The sequence below is a fragment of the Primulina huaijiensis genome, chromosome 2 (assembly GCF_012295235.1).
Source record: "Primulina huaijiensis isolate GDHJ02 chromosome 2, ASM1229523v2, whole genome shotgun sequence".
NCBI classification, from domain to species: Eukaryota; Viridiplantae; Streptophyta; class Magnoliopsida; order Lamiales; family Gesneriaceae; genus Primulina; species Primulina huaijiensis.
In genome coordinates this window covers 32228806-32255060 of record NC_133307.1, presented here as the reverse complement: position 1 = coordinate 32255060, position 26255 = coordinate 32228806, and the positions used below count along the sequence as shown (strand labels likewise).

The following is a 26255-nucleotide window of genomic DNA, read 5'->3' as shown; positions in this document are numbered from 1 at the left end:
ATTTGAAACATAGAGTAGTTCCTTAACATACAAAATTAAGAACACTGGAAATGTAATTGATGTGAAAACATGGTAAGAAACATGGGAAAAAAATGGTTCTCATTGTAAACGAAAATGGGTAGTTAAAAAATGTTTATCGTCATCTACTTTACTCCTAGTATAAAATAGGTGCAAATAATGCATTTACTAATCTTATTTTATTAAAAAAAATTACATTTTGAAGTAAAACTACTAAAAATTTGGATGATCGGATGGGTCTCTCAATAATTTTAAGAAGGTGAAATCTATATTTAAAATAAAAAATAATATATGTTTTTCTTTCTCTTTTTAGCTCTAAAATAGCAATTATTGGGAAAAAAAACACTAAAATAGTATAATCTTGTCCACCCATGTCCTAAGTTCGTTTGAAAAGCCTATATTAACACATAGCCAACCACCATTTCTTCCCACTTCCCCTCCAATATCCGCTACCCAAAGCGCCGCCGCCGCCTTCACTATGTCGGAGAAATCAAGCCACGATCACCACCATCACCACATCCTGTGGCCACGAAAAATCACCCGCCGCTTCTGCGCGTGGCTCATCATCTTCACCTTCATCATCCTGCTGACCATCTTCCTCGTCTGGGCCAGTCTCCAGCCCCAAAAACCCTCATTCACCCTCCAAGACGCCACCATCTTCAACCTCAACGTCACCGCCCCAAACGTCATCTCCACCACCCTGCAGATCACCATCAACTCCCACAACCCCAACTCCAAGATCGGCATCTACTACGACAAAATGGAGGTCTATGCCGCCTATCACCACCAGCAAATCACTTATCCCACCATCATACCTCCCGTCTACCAAGGCCACAGGGACGATAACGTCTGGTCACCGTTCATCTACGGCACCACCGTCCCTGTGGCACCGTATAATGGCCTCTCCCTCAGCCAGGAAAAGGCTAACGGCGCCATAGCCATGGTGATCAGACTCAACGGTCGCGTGAAATGGAAGGTCGGGAACTTTGTGTCTGGCCGTTACCATCTTCACGTCAGCTGCCCTGCTTATATTCCCATCGGAAATAGCAAGAACACCGGAATTGTGATCGGAAATGCGATTAAGTATCAGCTCTCGCAAAGTTGTAGTGTTAATGTTTGATCAGTGAGTTTCATGAATTGTTTAAAACGATCGAGAGGGAGCCGTTTGGATAAACTAATTTTTATGCTGAAGAAATCCAGTTGTTATATTATTATCATTTAAAATAAACTAAAGAATTGTACATTTTTGCTAATAAATTAACTACATTATTTGGTTACATGTTTTGTTTTGGGCAGAATACAAATTAACATTACATATATATATGTTTTCACGTGTGCATGTTTGCATATGTATGTATAAAATGATTGATCTAGTGAAAAATAAGTATTTTGTTATGTACAAGAATTCACCGTCTCACAAATCAATTTTATGATAGTTATCTCTACAAATTGACTTAGGAAAAATACTATTTCTTTTGTCAAAGTAATATCTTTCACTATAAAAATATCATTTTTTGTTAGTTATGTTATTAAAAAATATTGTGTTTTAATATGCGGATGGAAAATTATTATTTTTTCTATCAAAATTATATCATGTCAAATATGTTTATTTAAGTGAAATATATTATTTTTTGTGTAAACTATATTAATTTTTACTGTTAATATGTACGGATTGATACGTATCACATACATAGATATGTCAATATAAATTGCACATGTATCCTACTCAAAAATGTGTTTTCCTTAATTAATAGTTTAAAAAAACATAGCTTAATTACATCACATAAAGATTCACCGGCAAGCAAAAGATATCAAAATATTCAGTTGGTGTAAAAGGTACATATAAAGATTCTATTAATTTCCACTTTTTTTTCAACCATCAAATTACATAAATGCTTGTTGATTGATTAAATTAGTTAAGATATAAGATGCAGCATTTGGCAATAAGGCACCGTCAATATATGTAATTTCACCTTTTACGCAACTGGGAGTAATTCAGAGTTAAAAATGCTGGCATTATATGCCATCTATTTATTTTTTGTAAATTTATTAATCTTACCTAATATAATGGAACTCGGAGATAAGTTGTATAAGTAATCTATCAAAACTTGAAATTCCAGGCTAAAAGATTTGAGCTGCTTTCCATATTTATACATCAACATCATTACCAAAATATCAGGTTGATTATATACTACTAATATCAACATCATTTTGTACCAACTATATTAAATAGATGTGATATGATAGTTATGAGGAAACTCAGTCAGAATTTTCTCAAAATCATGTTTCTACGTATATATAAGCATGATAAATAATATGTAGAAGCGGATCGAGTGTTACCTCCGGCCATCGAGAAATTTGTAAATTTTCTGATTTCTTTTCGGTAGAAATCTTCTAAACACTCAACACACTGTGTAGATGGTGTATAATTTTCTTATAAGGTGTGTGCTTAGGGACCTCAATCACTTCTATTTATAGACATTTCTCATACCATCAACGAGAAAAGTCGGGAGTCTGAATGTAAAAAGAAAAGGCACATGCCGTCTCAATTGTCAAAAATTTGAGACGGCATGTACTGTTCGTAAAAAATGGTAGGTTTCTTGGCCGTCACCAAATCCTACACGCTACGTCTTTTAATATGTGTCATATTTCTTACAAACTCTGCAAGTTTCCGGCATCCGTGATTTGTTCCAGGGGCACGCTAACGTTCAGATTAACCAACTGTCTCTTCCGTAGATCGAAAGGTTGCATTGAAGATCAGATACCCATCATGGCCTTACTGTAGAAGACACAAGATTTTACTTTAATGAAGTGGATTTCAATAGCTTCGTTTCAGTTCGGCATGGTGACATTGGCGCCACATTTGCCCGTAAAGGTCGTCTCTGTGGTGGTGAAGCTTGATAGATTGAGGGACTTAACTTGGAACCCGAGGATGTAGGTTTCGAAGAGGAGGAACCACATTAGTAGACTCATGGTGCACATAATGGCTAAAAGGAGGATAATCAAGATTAGTATCACTCGGCCAATGTGGTCGTCTGTTTGGGCTCGGGTATCATAGGGAGATACGGGTTCTGATAGTAGTGTGCGTTGCACGAATCAGAAAGCGGATTCAGGGCGTAAATTTGTTAGTTTCCCTGACTATGGAATGAAGGATAGTAGGCTACAGGGTGCATCGGAAAAGAATATCCCGAAGGGGCATTTGAGGGCACTGCGTTTGATCGTATCTGCCCACTGAAAGGTATCCGATTACGGGTTTCTCCTTCGGGTCGAGGGTTCCCATTTTCTTGAACTTCCTCTCCCCTCGAGTTTCCGAAACCAGACAGGCAGAGGAATTTGTTAAGAAAGAGGCGGTAGTTCTTCTCTTCTAACAGTTTGAAATGACTGTAATTTTAGAGTTGAACAGATGAAAATTAATTTTCATGAGATCATGATAATCAATGTTCTTAGGAACACATAAAGAATAGAGCTCGAAATTGACTAAGAGGGTGATTAGTTTTTTTGAAAAATCAATATACTAATAAAATTTATTAAATATATAAAAAGTAATAATTCAATTGGGTTTGAGCTTTTATACCTAGGTTACAATTAATTTCGGCTGTGAAAAAAAGGAAAAAAAAATGTCTTTATTGAACCATGAGCGTGTCGAAGCGTCGAGCTTAAGATAGATTTTAGAACGTATAACACATACTTATGTAATTGTTTCTGTAATGATTTTCTATATTTCAGTTGCCATCAGTTGTATGAAAAGTAGTGGTAATAATAATAATAATAATAATAATAATAATAATAATAATAATATAATGTTAAAGTTGAAATACATTTTGCATATTTTATAAATTTATTTATTCGAACAAGTATTGTTAATAGAATCTGGAGTAAATGAACACAGCCGAATAAGAGTAAAGAGTTCGTTGCCAATTAATTAATCTCATAGAAAATTCAAACATAACGAGTGCCTTTGCAACCATGAATCAAACGTTTCAAACACAATTAATGCCACAAGATAACAAACCCTCAAACAGCTAGTGAACTTCTGGGCCAAGAAGTAATCACGACACATTCGTTTATTTCTAATTTTTTCCCACAGACAAATATTTGTACTCGAAACGTACAAACATAAACGCTAATTTGTAGGTGGTGCAGGTACAGACGGGAGACCTGGTTCGAGTACCTGAAGCACACCGGTTGCTAGCCTCCGAGTAAGATCTTCAGCTGAAACTTTCAAGACATCCCTTCTCATGCCAATGTCAGCTGCGTAACGGCTAGCACAATAAACCGCAACAGCAGTTGCTGCCATCCCGTAAATATTAGTCGTCACAAGACGCAGTGGTGTAGACAAGACGGCAGCAAGGGGGCCACCTATATAAGACACGGCTTGTCCACTTTGTCCCATCGTGCTGTGATCCAGCACGAGCAATCCTGTCTTGCAGTAAATAGCAAAATCTTCACAGTTATTCTTGAATACATTGTAGCACCCAAACCCATAATCAAGAAGGTATTTTGCTCGATGAACCACAGCGTCATCTTCATCAGAGATGGCGAGGGTGCATGTTCCTCCACGTGCTTTTGCAAGAAAGAGTGCAGGGTTGACAGAGTACTCAAAGCGGTACAGAACACCACCAGCTAGGAAGCAGTTCAAGCACGAGGAGACCACCCCATGACCCTCTTCTACGTGGACACAAGTGGGGCATGGGACATGAGACCGAGCTGGTCCCGAGCTTACTAAGAGAAGATCTAAGACTGTACCGGTTCCAACTTCTTGGCCACGTCTTGTGAAGTGTACCACTTTATTGTCCCCAATATAGATTCCTGTGGCAAACATAAATTAGCAGACACAATAATTATGAAAAATGTTCGACTTGAATAACACAAAAATTAACCTTCGAATACATGATATGCCACGCATTTAGAAAAGAGATAATGGTTGATTTAGCAGAATTCAAGAGATTATTATGATGCCACAATAGTAAGACTTCTACCATCATTTTCAAATGAGTAAACTTCTTCACTATTTACATTTAATTAACGCAACCCATCTTCTGACACTGTAAACATATCATAAATTCTTAGATATCAAACCATGAGCTATCGATTCTAAGTCCACTGCATGGTGGTAATCAAATCAAAACTAGAAACATTCCAGGCGCCTATCAGTTTTTGTCCAAAGTGAGGATTTATTTTGTATCTCCCTCCACTGCCTTCGCACATATATCATACCAGCTCAACCGTGAAGCTGTCATATCGATTATTATTATTATTATTTTTTTTTTTTTGGGGGAGGGGATGAAATCTAGCAAAATTATCGGAGAAGTAAAAAAGGGTAGAAGTGGGAACTCCTTGACTTGTTAGATAAATGGAACATAGTCCGCGTCTGAAAATAAGGACTGAAATCTCCTAATGACGGAATGGAAATATTTTTGCATGCACTGATGGGTGATAAAAAACTTGGTTCCATCCATACAGGTTTGAGAGAAGATAAAGAAGGGTTGATCAATTGATATGCATAGCAACAGTGAAAGTGTAAGAATTGGGTCGCTTTGCTCTGCCCCTAGTTTAACCTCGCCTCATGCCCCAATCCTGATGTATTTGCCTGGTTTGGTTGATGTTAATTTCAATTATCTTATACCACACAAGTTCAGTTGGAACATATAAGCACTTGGATCGAAAAGTGTCTTAGCGATCCGAGATTTTTCAAGTGCTTTTAACCCATTTTTTCCAAAAGAAAAGTCCTTATAAATCCAAGCACTCTTAGATTCAAGCTCTTTTCAAGGTTTCAGGCCTTAATACAATGCTTGGATTCAGGATTTGTGGTGAGAAACATGAAGAAAAAGCAAAATCAATAAAAGAAAAAGATTCGAAAACATTGAGCTAACATAGATATGCGACAAAAACAGATTGGCCGATAGGAGTTTTAAAATGTGGACATCTTGCCAAAGTTTTGGGGGGAGACTTCAAATTTTGCTGATTGACCGTAAGGATCATTAAATTTTGAAAAATTGTAAACATGGGTGACCATATATGTCTGTCACGACGAGAAATTAAAAATGCAACTCTCTACCAATTAACTAAAAACTGTAACTTTCCCTAAAGTGCAATTAAGCAAAATACACTTCTCCCTTAAACAAATTGGCACAACCAACTTCTTATAAAACCCAACAAAGAAAAATGCCTTCTTTTCCCCAGGAAAATCTAAAATCAAAAGGATAAGGTATCAGGCAGATAGAAAAATCAAACAAAAAAATAGCAGCATTCATCGCGCACAACTTGTTCCATATTCCGATCCAGAATGAGATCAAACCGAACAAAGAAAAGCAAGCAATCATAAAAAAACTGACCATGGTGAGCATAAATATATGCTGTGCGCCAGGAATATATGTGATCGCCTGGTTTGAGGCTGCTCCTATCAACCCTGCCCGTTTTTATTCAAACACACCCAATTAAATTAAAAAAACCAAGAACAAAGTATATGTAAACAAAATTCGGGAACAACGATAATTGAAGTTTACCGGTTCGAGATCAGCCCCATTTGTTTTTATCCTTGATTGATTTCCTTCGGTACGAGCAAGACGAAATCAAGGGTTTGCTTTATTCAAGACGCGGGTGGAACCTTTTACCCTATTTGCAAATTTCGATGCTTAGCGGCTAAGGAAAACATGTCGTGGGGCAGATGACAACCGCGTGTGATGTCTACGCGTCGGCAGTGAACGGCAATTATCTCTAATGGCTTTATTAATTAACATTTTTATTGGTATCCAATCTAATCCTTAAGTAATGACATTCAAATTAAATGTTTGTAAAGATTTTAAATACTCATTTTTAAAATTTTAATTGAAATTTTAAAAGTGAGTAGTATTGTTAGAAGATAATAACGAATTTTTTTTAAAGTGAGATTTTAATTAAATTGAGTAGAAATATAAGCAAAATTGGAGGATAAGGAAAACAAATATTTTTTTTTAGTGAACAAATGAAATATCACCTTTTTTTAGCAATTTATTCAATGAAATTCATTAAAGTATGATATACAACAATAAAATATTGATAATTGGTTATTATTCAATTGTGTATTTGTCATATGTTACAATTTGGATAAGTAGCAAATCTAATATTCGAACAAAAGATTAAATTAAATTTAGTACTTATTAAAACTCCGTGTGTTCTTAGATTTATAGATGAAATCTTTGCAGGACTATTTTTTATTTCTTTATTATAGACGTGTTTTCACTTTTCTGTGAGAGAATGCAGGAAATCATACCAAGATTCGAGTATTTAAAATAAAATATAATTCTAAAGTTTAGTAAAAACTTAAAAAATGTTACTTCCAATTTTATCATAAGCCAACAATTCAAATATTTTAACAGAAAAAATTTGCTAAAAAAGTGGACGAAAAGAACTAGAAAGTTTTTTTTATTAATTTAAATTAGAATAAATATTAACTTTAAAGATTCCAATTTGGATAATTTTGCGTATACGTAACATGAAGACACTGATTAATTATTCCCATGCAGTTTTTTTTTTTAAGCTCTTTCCTTTTAAAACTTGGATAACATTGTGAATAAATTTTATTTAAATTTATATAATATTTTAATATCCAGACTGAAGGCACTATTGTCCCAACTAATTAGGTTACGTCTCGTTAAATCCGCGTGCATGCAGCTAACCGCCAGATTTATTTGACCAGCATCACGGTCCAGCCAATTGTGAAGTATATTTATTTATTATTATAATTAATTAATGATTTATTTAATTATGTATTTTAATTAATTATTTGTTCCTAGTTTTGTCGGAAAAACGTGGATGTATGACAGCCCCATCTTATATTTCTTTATTTAAAATGCATAAGATTCAATTTTGTGGGGGAAAAAACAATATTCGATTCATTAGTTATTTAGCTAGAAAAACAAATTTTATTATTTTGTGTATAATTTAGATATATAGAAACATGACATTAAATACGAATCGGAATAAAAATCGAAGGAGCACAATTAGTATTTTTTTTGTGATTATAAAAGCAATAAGATATCATATTTATATGTACACTGTTGTGAAAAAGTAAAAATTTACGGTAAAAAAGTAAAAATCTCAAACTCTCAAAATTATCACACTACACACTTTATAATATTTTTCTCTCAACTCAATTGTGATTTTCTTCACAAATGAGAGATCTATTTATAGAAAATTTTTACAAATAATCCAAAAATAAAATACATCATTACCTACATCATCACACACTAATTTTCAATATTCAACACCTAATTTTACCTAATTTTCAACATTCAACATTCACATTTTCAACACAAATATTTAACACATTTTTTAATAATTTTTCAACACTCCCCCTTGTGATGATGATCATAATGATTGTATACATTACGTGTTTTTATACTGCCTCGTTAAAAACCTTACTAGGAAAAACCCATTGGGATAAAAACCATAGTAAGGGAAAAAGAGTGCAGTCACGTAAACTCCCCCTCATGTTGACACGAACAATTCTTCACAAATTTCGTAGATTGCGCATCCCAATATTATATATGTGCTTTCTGAATATTGTCGTAGGAAGTGCCTTTGTGAAGAGATCTGATGAGTTTTCACTTGATTGAATGTGACGAACATCAATACATTTATTCTTCTCAAGCTCCTTGGTGAATGCGAAGAACTTAGGAGGAATATGTTTAGTTCTGTCGCTTTTTATGTATCCTTCTTTCATTTGAGCAACACATGCAGCATTATCTTCATATAGTATCACAGGCTTCTCGTCGAATGATAATCCGCATGAGATTTGGATATGTTGAGTCATTGATTTTAACCACACACATTCACGGCTTGCTTCATGTAGTGCAATAATCTCGGCATGATTTGATGAAGTTGTTACAAGTGTTTGTTTCTGTGAACGCCAAGAAATTGCAGTGCCTCCACGAGTAAATACATATCCAGTTTGAGAACGTGCTTTGTGTGGATCAGATAAGTATCCAGCATCGGCATAACCAATTATACTTGGATTAGCATCTTTTGAATACAAAAGTCCCAAGTCTGTCGTTCCTCGTAGATAACGGAATATATGTTTAATTCCGTTCCAATGTCTCTTTGTTGGATATGTGCTAAATCTTGCCAATAAATTTACGGCAAAAGATATATCAGGCCTTGTACAATTTGTAAGATACATAAGGGCACCGATAGCACTTAGATATGGTACTTCTGGACCAAGAATATCTTCATCATCTTCACATGGACGGAATGGATCCTTTTCTATGTTTAATGATCTAACAACCATTGGAGTACTTAAAGGATTTGATTTGTCCATATTAAAACGTTTAAGGATCTTTTCTGTATAATTTGTCTGGTGAACAAATATTCCACATTCTTTTTGTTCAATTTGTAAACCCAGACAATACTTGGTTTTTCCAAGATCCTTCATTTCAAATTCTTCTTTCAAGTATGACACAACTTCTTGAATTTCCTTATTTGTTCCAATGATGTTTAAATCATCAACATATACAGCAATAATTACGCATCCGGATGTTGTTTTCTTAATGAAAACACAAGGGCATATTGAATTATTTACATATCCCTTTTTCATCAAGTGATCACTTAGCCTATTATACCACATTCTGCCGGATTGCTTCAACCCATATAATGATCTTAGTAATTTCACAGAATAACATTCTCTGGGTTTTGAACTTTGTGCTTCAGGCATCTTAAATCCTTCAGGGATTTTCATATATATATTACTATCAAGTGATCCATATAAGTAGGCTGTAACAACATCCATAAGACGCATTTCTAAATTTTCAGATACTGCCAAGCTAATCAAATACCGAAACGTAATTGCATCCATCACAGGAGAATACGTTTCTTCATAATCAATTCCAGGCCTTTGAGAAAAACCTTGTGCAACAAGTCGAGCTTTATATCTTACTATTTCATTTTTCTCATTTCGCTTTCGAATAAAAACCCATTTGTATCCAACAGGTTTTACACCTTCAGGTGTAAGGACTATAGGTCCAAAAACATTACGTTTATTTAGCGAATCCAATTCAACCTGGATGGCATCTTTCCATTTTATCCAATCCTGCCGATTTTTACATTCACCAAAAGATTTTGGTTCATGATCTTCATTATCATTTATGATGTCGATTGCCACATTATAAGAAAATATATCATCAATTTCTTCTATATCTTTTCGGTTCCATATTTTTCCAGTATTAATATAATTGATAGAGATTTCATGATTCTCGTCAGTTTGTGGTTCTGACAAAACATTTTCATCATCATGTGTTTCTTCAGGAACATCATTCTCTATTTTGTGATCATTATGTGTTTCTTCAGGAACATCATTCTCTATTTTGTGATCATTGTGTTTCTCTATGAATTTTCTTTTTCGAGGATTTTTATCCTTGGAACCAACTGGCCTTCCACGCTTCAGGCGTTTAATGACATCATGACTATCTTCAATTTGTTTCTTCGGAATTTCAATTCGAGCAGGGGCATTTGCAGCATGTATATATGATTTAGTTACCCCTTTTGTGTCTGCAAATGCATCTGGTATTTGATTTGCTATTCTTTGCAAGTGCACAATTTGCTGTACATCTTTTTCACATTGTTTTGTTCTTGGATCCAGATGTAACAATGATGATACATACCATGTAATTTCTTTTTCGGTATGTTTCTGTTCTCCCCCTAACATTGGGAAGATTTCCTCATTAAAATGACAATCAGCAAAACGTGCTGTGAACACGTCGCCTGTCTGTGGTTCAAGATATCGAATGATCGATGGACTATCATAACCAATATAAATTCCAATCTTTCTTTGAGGTCCCATTTTCTTTCGTTGAGGTGGTGCAATAGGCACATACACCATACATCCAAAAATTCTCAGATGAGAAATGTCTGGTTCTTTACCAAATGCAAGCTGCAATGGGGAGTATTTATGATATGCACTTGGTCTGATGCGAATTAATGAAGCAGCATGTAAAATTGCATGTCCCCATATAGAAATAGGGAGCTTTGTTTTCATAATCATTGGTCTAGCAATCATTTGCAGACGTTTAATCAATGATTCAGCCAATCCATTTTGAGTATGTACATGAGCAACAGGATGCTCAACAATGATTCCCATAGACATACAATAATCATTGAAAGTCTGGGAAGTAAATTCACCAGCATTATCAAGTCTAATTTTCTTGATTGTATAATCGGGAAATTGATTCCTCAATTTTATTATTTGAGCAAGTAATCTTGCAAATGCAACATTTCGAGTTGACAATAAACATACATGTGACCATCTGCTGGAGGCATCAATCAATACCATAAAGTATCTGAATGGTCCACATGGTGGATGGATTGGTCCACAAATATCACCCTGAATACGTTCAAGAAACATTGGTGATTCAGTTTGGATTTTGGCTGGTGATGGTCTTATAATAAGTTTTCCAAGAGAACATGCTTTACATTGAAACTTATTATTCTGAAAGATCTTCTGGTCTTTCAATGGATGACCATGTGTATTTTCTATAATTCTTCGCATCATTGTTGAACCAGGATGTCCTAATCGATCATGCCAATTGGTTAATATTGAAGAATTATCAATTACCATGTTTGATTCAATGGGACGTATATGTGTATAATGCAATCCAGTAGGGAGCATTGGTAGTTTTTCAATCACATATTTCTTTCCTGATTTATATGTGGTAAGACACATATATTTCTCATTCCCTTCATTCATTGTTTGAGTATCATACCCATGGGAATATATATCATTAAAACTCAACAAATTTCTTTTCGATTGTGGTGAATATAAAGCATCATTGATCAAAAATTTTGTACCATTAGGTAACAAAAATTGTGCTTTACCACATCCTTTAATCAAGTCTACAGGACCTGATATTGTATTCACCGTTGTTTTTGTTGGTTTTAGTTCCAAGAAATATCTTTTATCTCGGAGGATAGTGTGCGTTGTACCACTATCAGGTATGCAAACTTCAGCTTGGTTCGTAGCATTTTCCATATTTGAACTTCAAAAAAATATGCAATGAAATAAAATTATTGACAATAAAATACAATACAATATAACACACTATAAAACATTATCATACGAATACATAAAAAATAAAATATTTTACATATTTATTCCACCATCAAATTGATCATTATCTGAGAAATCAATCAGAAAATCTCCAGCATCAAAATGAGTTGAACCACTCAAAGGTTCACTGTGTTCAGTAAAGTTGGTCTCCTTTTCTTTCCCCTTTATTGATTCTTTATAAAGTTTACAAAGGTGCTCAGGGGCTCGACAAATACGGGACCAATGTCCTGGAGTACCACATCTGAAACAAGAACTTTCAAATCTTTTTGAGTGATTCTCATTAACACTCATATTCTCTTGATGCCTTTTCGGTGGGTGGTTTGGGACGTTCTTTTGAGATGAGTTATAGAAATAACTATCTCGATTATTTTCAAAACCACGGCCGCGTCCACGACCACGACCACTTCCACGTCCACGTCCACGTCCACGACCACGACCACGACCTCGATTTTGTCCTCGACCAAAATCTTGTCTGTAACTTTGATTTTGGTTTCCAGGTTTAAATTCATTTTTGCTTACAGCATTTACTTCTGGAAATGCTGTTGATCCAGTGGGTCGGGACTGATGATTTCTCATTAATAGCTCGTTGTTCTTTTCCGCCACAAGAAGACAGGCGATGAGTTCAGAATATCTCGCAAATCCACGCACTCTATATTGTTGCTGTAGTGTTATATTTGATGCGTGAAACGTGGAAAATGTTTTTTCAAGCATTTCCGATTCTGTAACCTCATGTCCACAAAATTTTAACTGCGAGATTATTCTATACATCGCTGAATTGTAATCACTGACTTTTTTAAAGTCTTGGAATCTTAACATATTCCATTCATCACGGGCGGTCGGAAGTATAACTTCCCTTATATGTTCAAATCTCTCTTTTAATCCTTTCCACAGAGCCATGGGATCTTTTTCGATGAGATATTCACATTTTAAACCTTCATCAAGGTGTCGTCGTAAAAATATTATAGCTTTTGCTTTTTCTTGTGATGAAGATATACCATTTTCTTTAATGGTCTCGCTTAGACCCAATGACTCAAGATGCATTTCTACATCAAGAGTCCATGGCATATAGTTTTTCCCAGTAATATCAAGAGCGATGAATTCGAGCTTTGCCAAGTTTGCCATGGTGGTACTAAAAATTACGATGCATTTTATTAGTTAATGAATATTGCAATACAAAGTAATGGATAAACAACAAGTACAAGTATTCGTAAAAATAAAGAAAACACACGAGGAGGATATTCTCCGATAAATACAAGACTGGTGAGTATGATAACCAAAATAATTAAAAATAACCTCGTGAAAGCCATCTTCTTTTTTTCTTCGAAAATTTGATGAAGAATAATTTTTAGAGAAGAAGAGAAAGTTGGAGTGATTGAATGTATTTGTGAGATTGTATTTATAGAGCAAAAACTAGCCGTTTTGTTACCGTTTATTACCGTTGGTGTATAAGAAAATAAATGTATGTATTTGTATAATTTTATGGTAATAATATGGTGTATATAATATTAGTCATATTTAAATAATTATGTATATCATATCACATTATTATAATTAGGTGTCATAAGTTATTTTGTTTAAAAAACCTTATAGGCTTTTATACTTGTCGTATCCCTTACCGGGAGTGTGGGATGTCGTCTTAACATCCTCCCAGGATTTATAACAAGTTTTTGAAAAAATTATTTTTATTATTTCTAACAATAACATTATATTATATATTACATATATAAACAATAAATAAATAACAGTAAAATAAATATTATTACTTTTGTTACCTTTTTCTTCTGTTCGGAGCTTGGAAAAATATGGAGGACTTTTAGAGCTTCGTGCTGATAACGTGTTGTGAAAAAGTAAAAATTTACGGTAAAAAAGTAAAAATCTCAAACTCTCAAAATTATCACACTACACACTTTATAATATTTTTCTCTCAACTCAATTGTGATTTTCTTCACAAATGAGAGATCTATTTATAGAAATTTTTTACAAATAATCCAAAAATAAAATACATCATTACCTACATCATCACACACTAATTTTCAATATTCAACACCTAATTTTACCTAATTTTCAACATTCAACATTCACATTTTCAACACAAATATTTAACACATTTTTTAAATAATATTTCAACATACACATACTTTTTGCAAAAAGTATGTTATTTTAATAATAAAAATATAATGAATGTAAAGTCCATTATTAATTCCTTGGTCAAACCAACAAATCGGTTTAATATTATGGGGACTCAAATGTTCCAAAAAAGAAATGAGTCATGCAATACTATATTTTTAGTAGGACCAATTAGTTGTTCAACGTGTGCTAGTAATTATATCGGTGGCGAATGATCTAGAGCTGATTATATTTGGCTAATTAAATTATATTAATCTGTTTTTTTTCATATTAATGGTATATATTTCACATATCTATATATATAATTTAAGATATTCGCGGCGAACATTCATTTATATATATAAATATTATAAAGATAAAACACAATATATATATATATATATAGGCGAATATTCATTTATATATATAAAAAAGACAAAACACAATAAAAATCAGAAACATTAGTTATTCATTGAATTCTAATTATTTGATGCCTGTATTTGAATTTTGTGCATATTTCTTCATAATTTATGGTGTTTCTAGTAAACATAATTCTATGACAGATTTTAATGTAATATAATAATGCTCATATTTGAATAACACAGCCATCGAGCATGTGTGTGTGGTTACGAAAGAGTCAAAAGATAAGTTGGCAAAATGCAAATACCATTCTGTGAACTTAGCCCGCCCGCGGATATGCACAGAGCCACACATAAATGAGACTTTGCAATCCTAAAATAAATTAGACTTCGAATCTTTGAAAACTCTCTTGTCCAAATCCCAAATCTAAACTATTTTTCAAATAAAAACACAACTCCCTTCCCTTTCTCGATTTCTGTAACGCACACTAAACACACGAAAGTAATCACAGTTGCGTGTTTTGACCTTTTGACATTCGTGAATCTCTTCTCTTATCTTGATGCATATAAAACCAAATCCATTCATCACAATTCTTAAAACGTACAAACAAATTCTTAAAGCGTGCACACAAAAGATTCATCGATTTCTTCTACACACTTCTTCATTTCCTTCAAAGTTTCCAAGATTCAAATCAATGGCTGAAATGGAGATTCCTCCTTATTTTCTCTGCCCCATTACTCTAGACATCATGAAAGATCCGGTGACAGTCTCGACCGGGATAACATACGATAGAGACAGCATAGAAAACTGGATTTTTTCTCTGAAGAGGAGTACATGTCCGGTAACAAAACAGCTTCTTTTCGACAGGGATTTGACCCCAAACATCACTCTCCGGCGCCTGATCCAAGCCTGGTGCATACTCCATGCCTCGCAAGGCGTCGAAAGGCTGCCAACCCCGAAAGCTCCAACCAGCAAATCACAGATTATAAAGCTTCTAAACGATGCCAACTCTCCAGAAATGCAGATCAATTGCCTACAAAGACTTAAATCCATCTCTTCTCAGAATCAAACCAATAAAAGATGCATGGAAACAGTGGGAACAGCTGAGTTTTTGGCTTTCTTGATCGTCCAGAAAACCCTTGATTTGGAATCGGAATCGACACAAGCCTGTGAGGTGGCTTTAAGCATTCTTTACAGTCTCCAGTTATCAGAATCAGGCATGAAATCAATCAGCAATCAAGAATTCATCGAATCCTTGACCAGGATTATGCAATGGGGAAGCTACGAATCTCGGGCTTACGCTGTCATGTTACTAGAGTCAATTCTTGAATCAGCGGATCATCCAGCTCAAATAGTAGCAAACATAAATCCTCAGTTCTTTCTCCAATGCACACAAATCTTGAAAGATGAAATCTCACAAAAGGCTACAAAAGCCACCCTTAAAGTTCTGATCAAAGTCTGTCAGTACTGCGGGAGAAACAGAATTAAAGTTGTGGAAGCCGGAGTTGTGAATCTATTAATCGACCTTCTACTCGATTATTCTGATAAAAGGGCCTGTGAAATGATGTTGGTTTTGTTGGATTTTCTGTGTCAGTGTGCGGAAGGGAGAGCCGAGCTACTAAATCACGGTGCTGGACTAGCCATTGTTTCGAAAAAAATTCTATGGGTTTCTCAGGTTGCAAGTGAAAAGGCAGTAAAGATTTTGTATTCCATTTCGAGATTTTCTGCGACTCCTCTAGTTTTGCAGGAGATGTTAGAGATTGGGGTTGTGGCGAAATTGTGTCTGGTTCTTCATGCTGATTGCGGCTTCAAAATAAAAGAGAGGATTAGAGAAATGCTTAAATTGCATTCCTGGGCGTGGAGAAATTCTTCATGCACACCCAATAATTCGATTTGTTCATATTCATCTAGATAAGTATAAGCTGTAATTTTTTTTCCATCGGTACACAATTTTAGACGGGATAATCATTGTCAATACAAAAAGATTTTCTTGAAAATATTATGCTTGTACTATATATTATATATTCCAAACTTACTCTAGAATCAGGTTTTTGGGAGGAGACAAGCAAACTGTGTTAATTGGAAAAAAGGGGAGTTAATTATCATGTATTAAAGATAACAAATAATTAAGTTTTATGATAAATTTCTGAAAAATAAATACCTTCAAATTTCTTTTGAACGTATGCATTTGATTTTGGAAGAAAATATTTTCTTTGGTACCACAATTATTATTTGAACATGCCAACCTGATATTGAATACAATACAGGAAATTTACTTAAAATTTCTTCATCCAAATACGTGATGATCGAGGTGGATTTGAAATCTTTTATTTCAAATTCATAATCCAAATACAGCCTTATATCATTATTTTTCATAATCACTCACCAATCAAGATTCGGTTATGTAAAAACAACCATAGCTGAAATCATTTCATAGTGCAGCGATGGTACATATAAAAATTTGGTAAAATTATGGAAATTGCATAGAAGATTTTATGTTAATTCAAAGAAGTTTAACATTCTTATAAAAAGACAGTTACCTAAAATCGTTGGACACCATTTTGTGTGAAGAATGAAACACCAACCGACTACACATATTTGTTTGATTCAAATTTTATAAAAAATTATAATATATATATAAATTCGACGAACAATGTCCCCAAATATATTTTTGTTGATACATACATAAAAAAAGGTGGGAAATACTAGAATCTTTATATAATAAAGTAGAGTCGCTAAACTGAAAGACGATGTTATATATGTACGTGATAAAACACAGACATGAAGATTTCATGGCGTCAAATTTTTAATTTGAGTTTTCAAACATATTAAGTTAACATCGAGAATTTTTATAAGCGATTTTCCTTATTTTCAAACAATAAATATTTGAATCTTTAATAAAGAATTAAATGAAATGTTGATGAAAGTGCTCCCCTCTAAGTCAACAAACAACATAATGCATTAATGCTAGCACTTAAAACATTAATGGGACCATTATTTATCGTGGGGCTGTCTAAATATAATAATATCTCGAGTGTGCTTTAATCAGTTCACAACACGATGCGTGCTCATTTTGATGTTCCAAATCAAATAATTTTTTTTCCCATAAGTTTATATATAAGATTAAATTTCATTGAAGCAAGACAAATAACATGATATATAGCGCAAATAATCGGGTCCTTTCGAGGATCAACAAGTGAGAAAAATCAACTTTTGATGGTAAAAAAATATCATCAAATGTTCTTCCTAAATTTTAATTTAAATAATCATCATATAATAAAAGTTCATCGTGCACTCTTTTATTATTATTATTATTATTATTATTATTATTATTATCATTATTATTATTGTTTCCGAGGCCGTGTGGTGCGTGATCAATCGGCCACTTGCCATAGATTTTTTTTAAGATAATGTGTGATTGAACTTCGAGATGATTAAATTTAACTTCAAAATTTATGGAGTACATTTTTGCTGTATTTTTTTTATGTGATTCTGGATTTATATTAATAGAGTATTTGAAATAGAAAGAAAAAAAAGAAATAAGCGATGTGCTCTAGTTATGTGTTTGAATGGTTGATCTGAAAATTGAAATAATAGAGTACTTTATTAAAAAAATTCAAGCAACAACTTTAAAATAGCCCTAAATAAATCTCGAACTCCTATTTCCAAACAAAATAACAAGTAATTACAAATAAACACAATAATCAAAATGATAATAATAACTAAAAAAAAGAAAAAACAAATGAACTTGAATTTTCCTCATTTGGCCGGTGGCGTAGAGGCCGGCGGCGAGTGAGCTTGGCCGCCGCCGCCGCCGCCGGAACTCTTCCATGGTTGAAGAGGTAAAACAATGATCAAGATAACAATTATTAAGACAATAATCCCAAAACAAGCCCATTTCCTGGTATTCTTCTGATGTTTCCTGGCAACCTCAAGCTGATAGAGTCCCACCTCTGACAAAAGAATTAGCCCTGTTCACCTGGCTTTCGATATCATCGAGCTGCTCCCCCTGGCTCTGCACAAGTACCGCCATATCCAAAAAAACCTGGTGCAATTCCCTCAGATTTCTCTCCATTTCCTTAACCGCATCGTGCCTTTCTTGAATCTCCATTATCGTATCCATAACCTGTCCCCTTCCCTGTTGCTGAATCGCCTTCTGAAGAAAAGTCTCGCTCTCCCCAGTTTCTATCAAATTATCCAGGATTTTCTCGTCAGGATTCTCGCCGGTCACAGTGTATTATCTCCGCTGCACGGTTTCGCGATACTCGGATCCCATTTTCTGCCTCAGATCGTTGAATCTGGCCATGGTTTCTTGAAGCTTTTTCCTCAGGCCATTGACAACTGAGGTCCGTGTACGATCGGAGGAACTTCCGGGTCCGCAGCCGGGGAGGCCCCGATTTGCGGCATTAGAGCGATCAAGTGCTTCTAATCGGACTTTTATCACTTTTGCTTTCTTGAGAGAGGCAGAGATGTCTGAATCCATGCGGGAGCGGAGATCTTTCACGGTCTTGGCGTTGTGGAGAGTCTTGCTATGCTCGTGAGAGGACTGGAGCTGGGTGTAGAGGGATTCCAGGTCACGGAGCTCGTCTTTAACAGCTTCGACATCTTCGAAAAACCGATCCAAGTTGACGCCGCCGGTGGAGCCAGAGTTCGTCATCTGGATGGAATGGGAATTCGGAGGCGGGGGTTGATCTTCTTCCCGGAAACGAGAGAAGGATCCTGAAAAAAGATCGTTCATTTTCTCCTATGTGTACATCTTCTGGACAATTATACCAAGAAATGGTTCTGTTGGATTGATGGGGGGTTTTAATGTACAGGCGCACGAAACCGGGGAGCTGGTTGAACGCGTAAGACAAGACTAGTCAAAGGAGGAGTCGACTTGCGGGATTATTACAACTACTTCCAGACGGAAAAGTCAACTAACACTGAAATTTTAGGAAGCAATAATTCTATTTTCTATAAAACACATAAAATTGTTAAAACTTGCCGACAAAAAAAAAAAAAAAAAAAACCTGTTCAAACTTGTAATTTACTCTAGATTGAATCAAATTAATTATCATTAACATTAAGATTAGTATATAATGAATTAATTGATAAAAGGAAGTTACATGGAAATCGGATAGTAAAAGGGGGGCCCAATAAATTGACATATAACTGGAAAAACGCGTCTGGGGAAAGAGCAGAGATGTAAAAACTTCAATGGAGAGCATAGACGCGGAGTCTAGTCAGTGTCATTTGTATTCCTCTCAAAATATATAAAAGTTAACCTTTAATGCAACTATATATGTATATATTAATGTCATCCACTCGACCTCCAATATTACATCCTGTGCTGTATTATATATATGCATGTATATCAAAATCTGAAACAGCAGTGCAATAAACAACAGACTTGGTACATACAATATAAATGTGCTTGGCATTGCCCCAATCGTTATCTTCATATGTCTTAAACTGCAGATAAAGTTCACTGCTCGGAGACTTGTAAATTTAACGGCCGGCCTTCCACCTCCTAGTTGTATCAATAAGTAAAAGAGGATATCAGAAGAAGCGGAACAAGAAATGCATTGAAAACGAGACGTTCTACAAAGAATCCCATAACGCTGTTCTTCCAAAGTAAAACCATGAAAAATGTATGTAGTTTAAAGGGCCGGGGTAATTGTGAGTGCAGAAGCAGTGATTGCTCCTGCAAGTCTCTCAAAGAGACCACCGATGACTGGCAGAGTTAGAAGTTTAGCACGGCGGAGAAGAAACTCAAATTTGGGAAATTTACGAGCTGTGATATTGTATTGTTATGCATGTTGTACGTATAGCATAAAAATACACGAGTCTATAAGAAAATTTTTGATATATGTATGAGATGACATAATATATTGAGCGAGCAAAAAAAATTACTTATTAGAAATCATAGGTCTGAAACTTTGAAATTATCTTGTGAGAAAAATAAATTTGAAACTTAAAATAATTGTCTGATAAAAATAAATATGAAAGTCGAAATTATTTTTTTATTCGAGAGGGAAGCAAGATTCTCGCTTTGTCTACATTTGGATGCAGGAGTCAAAAAAAAAAAAAAAAAAGAACGACATAAATTAATGGAAATTACAACTAATAAGAAAGATTAGCAGAAGGTTTGATGTCGACATAAATAACTGTCATTAATAACTTCTAACTGTAATTGTCTGTAATTAATTTCTTAGATTACAATAATCGAAAACCCGAAAGATTGAGCTTTATAGTAAGGAGAAGAAAATAAGAAGCCAACCTGTTTCTCAACATTTAACTAGAAGAACACGACAGAAGATATGCTAAAGAAGACTCTGTAATATTTGAAGAAGGTGAGCAATGCGATGGGATATCAAGGAAATAAACCAATTATCATCGCAACGGAACAATATCATAAGCAATATCAACAATTAAGGAGATAGACACCAATATTTATAGTTGTTCATCTCAAGATTGAGCTACATTCACTCTAAGCCTTTCAAGAAGGTAATTTCTTTATAGATAATCAATAAAAAAATTGAAAATACAAAATATTTCACTCAAAACAATCTGTTTTAACATTAATTTTCTCTCCACTAATCCTATTACTTTTAAGGATACACTCCTTAAAAAATCTCATACTAAATTATCTCACTTCCACATTTACGATTGTGAATGAGATGATTTTGTGTTACGATGTGATTTTGAAATGAACAATGAATGAGTATTTAAAGTTGAATTTTAACGAAGAAAACAAGAATAAAACATTATTGATTACATAACTAAAGCAACCATTATTTTGTAACACTGAACATATGTTAATTATTTGTCAATGATGTGCGTTGGATTCACATTTGTCGGTTTAATTTGTTTGCACAATGTTCATCAATGGCGGAATTTTGAAGAATGTTCGTTAGCAGAAACAGGAAGATGCGCCAGCAATTCCACAAAAGCTCCAACTATATATCCATGATCACTCTTGAGATTGACTCTCAAATACCAAGCGAGTAAATCCCCCATTTAATCCCAATCTTTTAACACGGCTTCAATCATTTCCTCCATCGAAGCCCTGAAATCCAAGAACGGGTCCCTGGAATCCATAGCCATAATTCTCACACGCTTTCTCCGAGTTGGAAGCCATTTGGTCTGGCTTCTTCTAGGATGGAACTTGTTTCTCCAGGCTTGAAGAACAGCCTCTTCGATTTCAAACCCTCGTGTATCTCCAAGTTATTGAATATATCTGATGAAAAAGAGAAGTTGGTTTCTTTGGTATCGTCATTCATGTGTTCGAATGAGTTGGTGATACTGAAAAATGAATCTGGAGTATCGACGAATTCGAGGGTTTTGATTGGATCGACAAGATAGGCTGAGTTCATGATCCCCCATTGGTGGTGGAGTGGAAATAGATTGTTTTGGGGTGGTTGACGCAGGCTGGCCACAGCCAAGGCGAGGCTGCGGCGGCGGCGGCTGTGGTGGTGTGCTCTTTGGGTTTTGGCAGAAATGGTGATTTCACTTTCTTTCTCACTTGACTTGTTTTCATGGCTAGGATGCGTCAACAAACGGGACCTGGAGAATACAGCGCAACATATAATTGGCATGTCCGAGCGCTTACGGCTTGTTTAACATTTGGTGTCGATGTATCTCAAATCTTTTTAATTGTAGAAGAATTCAAACACCATGTTTCTATTGATCTACCAATAATTAACGTACAATTATTACATCCCAACAATTATCGTCTCAATAATTGCAATATTCGTCATTTTACCAAAAATTATAGTTGATAATAGTGGTGTAACTCAAACAGCTCAAGTAATACATTCTTATTTCTCTGCTAAACAGGGACAATTATTACTTTCTTAACATAATAATATTTATTATTATTATTGTTGTTATTATTAATAATATTATAATTATACGAGATGTGAGATAATGATAAAATTAATAAAGATAAATTAGCTTTTAAGGATATTAAAAAATCTTAAAATATAAGTTTTTAATTCTATTGATCTTTAATGTTTTTTTTATTAAAGCCCAATCGGACATTTACTTTAATTTAGATTATTTACTTGTAAAAACTCTCTATCAAAATACGTGTTAAATTAATATAATCACCATCTTCTCCCCAGTTTGGTCCATACCGGACTTGGAGTATTTCTTTATATACCTCCAACAGCATTAATTGATGTGAGTCACTTTGTGGAACTCAGCTTTATGTATTGACAACTTTATGTATTGAAGATTCAATCTTCATGTCGAGAATTCAATGAACGGGAGAAATATTTCTCGTGTATCATAGATAAAACCCACCTGCCTGAACTATTTCGCAAATCCTTTCTGGAGTATTTTATGTCGCTGCTACACAAATAATCACATCGCCGTAGACCTGCAGCAGTATTTCAATAGCAGTCATTGAAGCAATGTTCGAATAATACTTGGCCTGCTGAGGGTGGCACATTACAGATTGCCACAGCACCAATGGGGTGGAAAAGGATTGTGGAAAGAGAGCAAGAATCGACCAACAAAAGGGTTAACAGTTACAAGAATACGTAGAATGATTGATATAAAAAGAAACTCCATAAAACCAAACAACCCAACAAGTCCACAAATGGAGTTCACACAGGATATAATGAATACAAGAGAGTCGACTGGGAAAAGCCTTTTGGGTTATCCCCTTAACATGACAATGCCAAATTACTCAGCACAAAAATAAAAATCTGCATTTGTTATCGTTACACTAAAAATAGGTTCCTTCGGGAGGCTGGACTAGCTTACGGTTATGTGGAGTAGCCATCTCCTTCTTCAACTGTGTTAATATGTCTTCCATTGTGTACTCTCGCTGCCAATTGGCTAAAAGTCCAAACTTCTTTGGTTCCACCTTCACATCAAATATCATACTTAATTGTTCCATTGTATATGATTTGACAGAACAAGGGACTGACAAACTAGGGACGGACAAGTGAGGGTGAGGAGGAATGATGGCCCCTCAACTAAGATCTATTTTTTTCAAATTCTATGCGTAGATTTAAAATCGAAGTTTCGCCAGCCCAAACTGTCCATTGCCCTCCCTCTAGGGAATCCTATGTCCCCCCTGTGTCATCTAACTCTACAGAATTTTTTTATCATAAATGAATTAGACATGAGATGATTGGGTTCATACCACTCCATTTTCATGGTTTACGCATGTCATATTGATCCGAGAATGAAAACGAACACTAGGAGGTTTCTCCGGGTAGTCTTTGTCACAGAACAGCTTCAATTGGTAAATGCGGCCTTCATGTACAGACTATCAGGAGGAAAAATCAGAAAATTAGTGTAATTTGCTTCGTCCTGGAAAAGTTTGATCAAGATCATGTCAAAATTGAACTTGTTCTTCTGCCAAGATACACATATCAACTGCAAAATTAATACCTAGAAAATAGAACGAAGATGCCAGATTTTGAAACGTGAAATAAAGCATACACTAAGCTTGTGTGTATTGAAATTTTCACTATGATGAGTTGCACAAAAAACAATTCAAGTTTTCATTGGCAAACACGGCGTGATACCTCAACAAAAAAGAAGTCGTAAACAATGAATTCTTGAGGATATAGTGACATATTTCGGATGAATCAATAAGAATTCCATGACCATTGTCTTAAACCATAAAGTCAAAATCGAAGTAAAAAGAAAAGATACAAGAAGACAGGGGAATTTACTCACATATACCACTTCACGTCAAAATGAGACAAAATAAGCAAAAGAAGTACTCACATTGTGAGGGCCAATTATGGTGCCAGTCCAAGATCGCATGTAAATGTCATCTCCATCATCCATTCCGTAGCTTACAGTGCCATCTCCAATTCCCTTTTCTCCACGTTCAAGTTCCTCCAACAATCTGAAATTTCGAGGGACTGCAAAAACTAGTGAGCCTTGAGATGCTAAATGTTTGGTAATCCACAACTTAGATCATAACTTTATAAATAAAAAAAGAGAGAGACTCTCAAGAAAGAGAGTTTCATCGTTCATTATTCAGATCTGCCTCAGAGGTCAAAGGATATTAGATCAACAATATCAACTCCACCCCTTTTAAACTTGCCTATGGACAGTGGGTTACAAAATCAGGGAATGACAGGAAAAGAACATACTATGAATCACCTGATACAAATTTGAAGGGAAAAATAATTCCAAGAGGAGAATGAACAGAGAAACAAGCCAGTAAATTTTGTGAATGATTCAGGAGCTTAAATCATTTCAACTCACAAGGCCAAGAACGTTCAAAAACAGAGAGAGAGGTACAAGAGCAAGCAGAGGCTGTCACCTCCCAACTCCAAGAAAAATCTCTACAACTTTCAGGTGATTTTTTATAAATGTCAATATCATACCCCTAAATATACTGAGGTTACATTTGGAAGGAAATATATGAAATCATGAATATGAAATGAAAACCATCTTGGGTATATTTAAAATTCATCTCAATTATCATTGCTAGATTAACTAAATTAATAATGAGTGGATTTGAAATTCACCTAATACAAATTCATCCGAATCATGGGTCAGGAGCTTAAATCTTTTTTGACTTGAAAGGCCAAGAACATTATATGATTAAGTAACTTATATTTTCTAGCTCATTTTTCTAATCTGTGCACGCCAAAACAACACCATTTCCATTCAATAAAAATTTCCCTCGGGAAACTGATTTCAATGAATTCAGATAATCAGCAACGAACATAAATACAAATACCATGAAATAATCTTGACAATCAGCATAACAGGAATAATTATTCTACCAAATTCCGATTTAACCCTTTTCGAACAATCAAACACTAAACCCCACAAAATCCATCGACCCATTAATTGATTTTTCCATTAAAATTGAAATGATCGATAAAAAGACATAAAGAAGACGAAAAATTGAAAGGCAAAGCTAAAATAGTAACAAAATAAATATTCTTCCCAAGAGAAAAAAGTAATTACCTACGATACTGGATCCTCCAGAACCAAGGCTCATGGTGTCCAAACAGAATTCGGTTTCTCAGAAGAGATCGAAATTGATCGAAGAGAATTTGGAGAAGACGGTGTCGGGAAAATCTGATGAAGCAGAACACTGTGGTAGATGGCCTAAATGCTAAAAAGGGTTGAGAATGGCGAGTAAAAGTAATGTCAAAATAAATAATTGGAATTTACTAAAAAAATAATGGAGTAATTATGTGATAGACAAGTGTTATTTGCATCTTATAATTCTTAAATCATATTTAAATTTACCATTTTGTCTAACTAAATATCAATAATATTATATCTAAATATTAGTTAATTTTCAAAACTTATCATGCATTTTTTTCACATTCACTACTATAATAATTGTATTTTAAAATTTAATCACAATTTTTATCCTATGTAATAATAATAATAATAATAACCTCATTATTTAACTATTATAATTTAAAATAAACTTTAAATTTTGATATGACATATAAATTTGATTTAATTTCAATAGTCAGAGATTGATATGTTTAATTTAATTTAAATTGTATTAAACATATTTTAAATTTATTTTTATTTTTAATTTTTTTAAAATTAAATATTCTAAACATGTCAATGTTTCAAAATAAATATATATGGTGTATATATTTTAAATCTTTAAATGTCTTATTTGATTATTGGAATTAAAATTTTAGGCAATAAACAATTTTTTTTATCATAATAAACAATTAGTTTTACATATATCTATACT

General features: G+C 34.3%; 4 protein-coding genes and 2 pseudogenes across 4 annotated transcripts; 2 read left to right on the top strand and 4 right to left on the bottom strand.

Moving 5' to 3' along the window:
• Positions 1 to 425: 425 nt before the first annotated feature.
• Positions 426 to 1295, top strand: LOC140962092 (NDR1/HIN1-like protein 1). Its single transcript, XM_073420960.1, has one exon. It carries the CDS (start codon positions 497 to 499, stop codon positions 1136 to 1138), a length of 642 nt encoding a protein of 213 aa, XP_073277061.1. The 5' UTR covers positions 426 to 496; the 3' UTR covers positions 1139 to 1295.
• Positions 1296 to 3991: 2696 nt separating this feature from the next.
• LOC140971794 (protein LEAD-SENSITIVE 1) lies at positions 3992 to 6735 on the bottom strand. The gene is made up of 3 exons (XM_073434283.1): positions 6525 to 6735; positions 6354 to 6427; positions 3992 to 4827 (listed from the first exon to the last, which is right to left on the bottom strand). The coding sequence occupies exons 1-3, from the start codon at positions 6542 to 6544 to the stop codon at positions 4142 to 4144; spliced, it is 780 nt and encodes a 259-aa protein (XP_073290384.1). The 5' UTR covers positions 6545 to 6735; the 3' UTR covers positions 3992 to 4141.
• An 8419-nt stretch (positions 6736 to 15154) lies between these two features.
• On the top strand, positions 15155 to 16560 carry LOC140971793 (E3 ubiquitin-protein ligase PUB23-like). The gene has a single exon (XM_073434282.1). It carries the CDS (start codon positions 15258 to 15260, stop codon positions 16476 to 16478), a length of 1221 nt encoding a protein of 406 aa, XP_073290383.1. The 5' UTR covers positions 15155 to 15257; the 3' UTR covers positions 16479 to 16560.
• A 1644-nt stretch (positions 16561 to 18204) lies between these two features.
• On the bottom strand, positions 18205 to 19390 carry LOC140971792 (syntaxin-121-like; annotated as a pseudogene).
• Positions 19391 to 21393: 2003 nt separating this feature from the next.
• LOC140958547 (transcription repressor OFP13-like) lies at positions 21394 to 22255 on the bottom strand (annotated as a pseudogene).
• An 842-nt stretch (positions 22256 to 23097) lies between these two features.
• Positions 23098 to 25677, bottom strand: LOC140971791 (ubiquitin-conjugating enzyme E2 variant 1D). Its single transcript, XM_073434280.1, has 4 exons — positions 25499 to 25677; positions 24296 to 24435; positions 23703 to 23828; positions 23098 to 23420 (listed from the first exon to the last, which is right to left on the bottom strand). The coding sequence occupies exons 1-4, from the start codon at positions 25530 to 25532 to the stop codon at positions 23280 to 23282; spliced, it is 441 nt and encodes a 146-aa protein (XP_073290381.1). The 5' UTR covers positions 25533 to 25677; the 3' UTR covers positions 23098 to 23279.
• Positions 25678 to 26255: the final 578 nt, after the last annotated feature.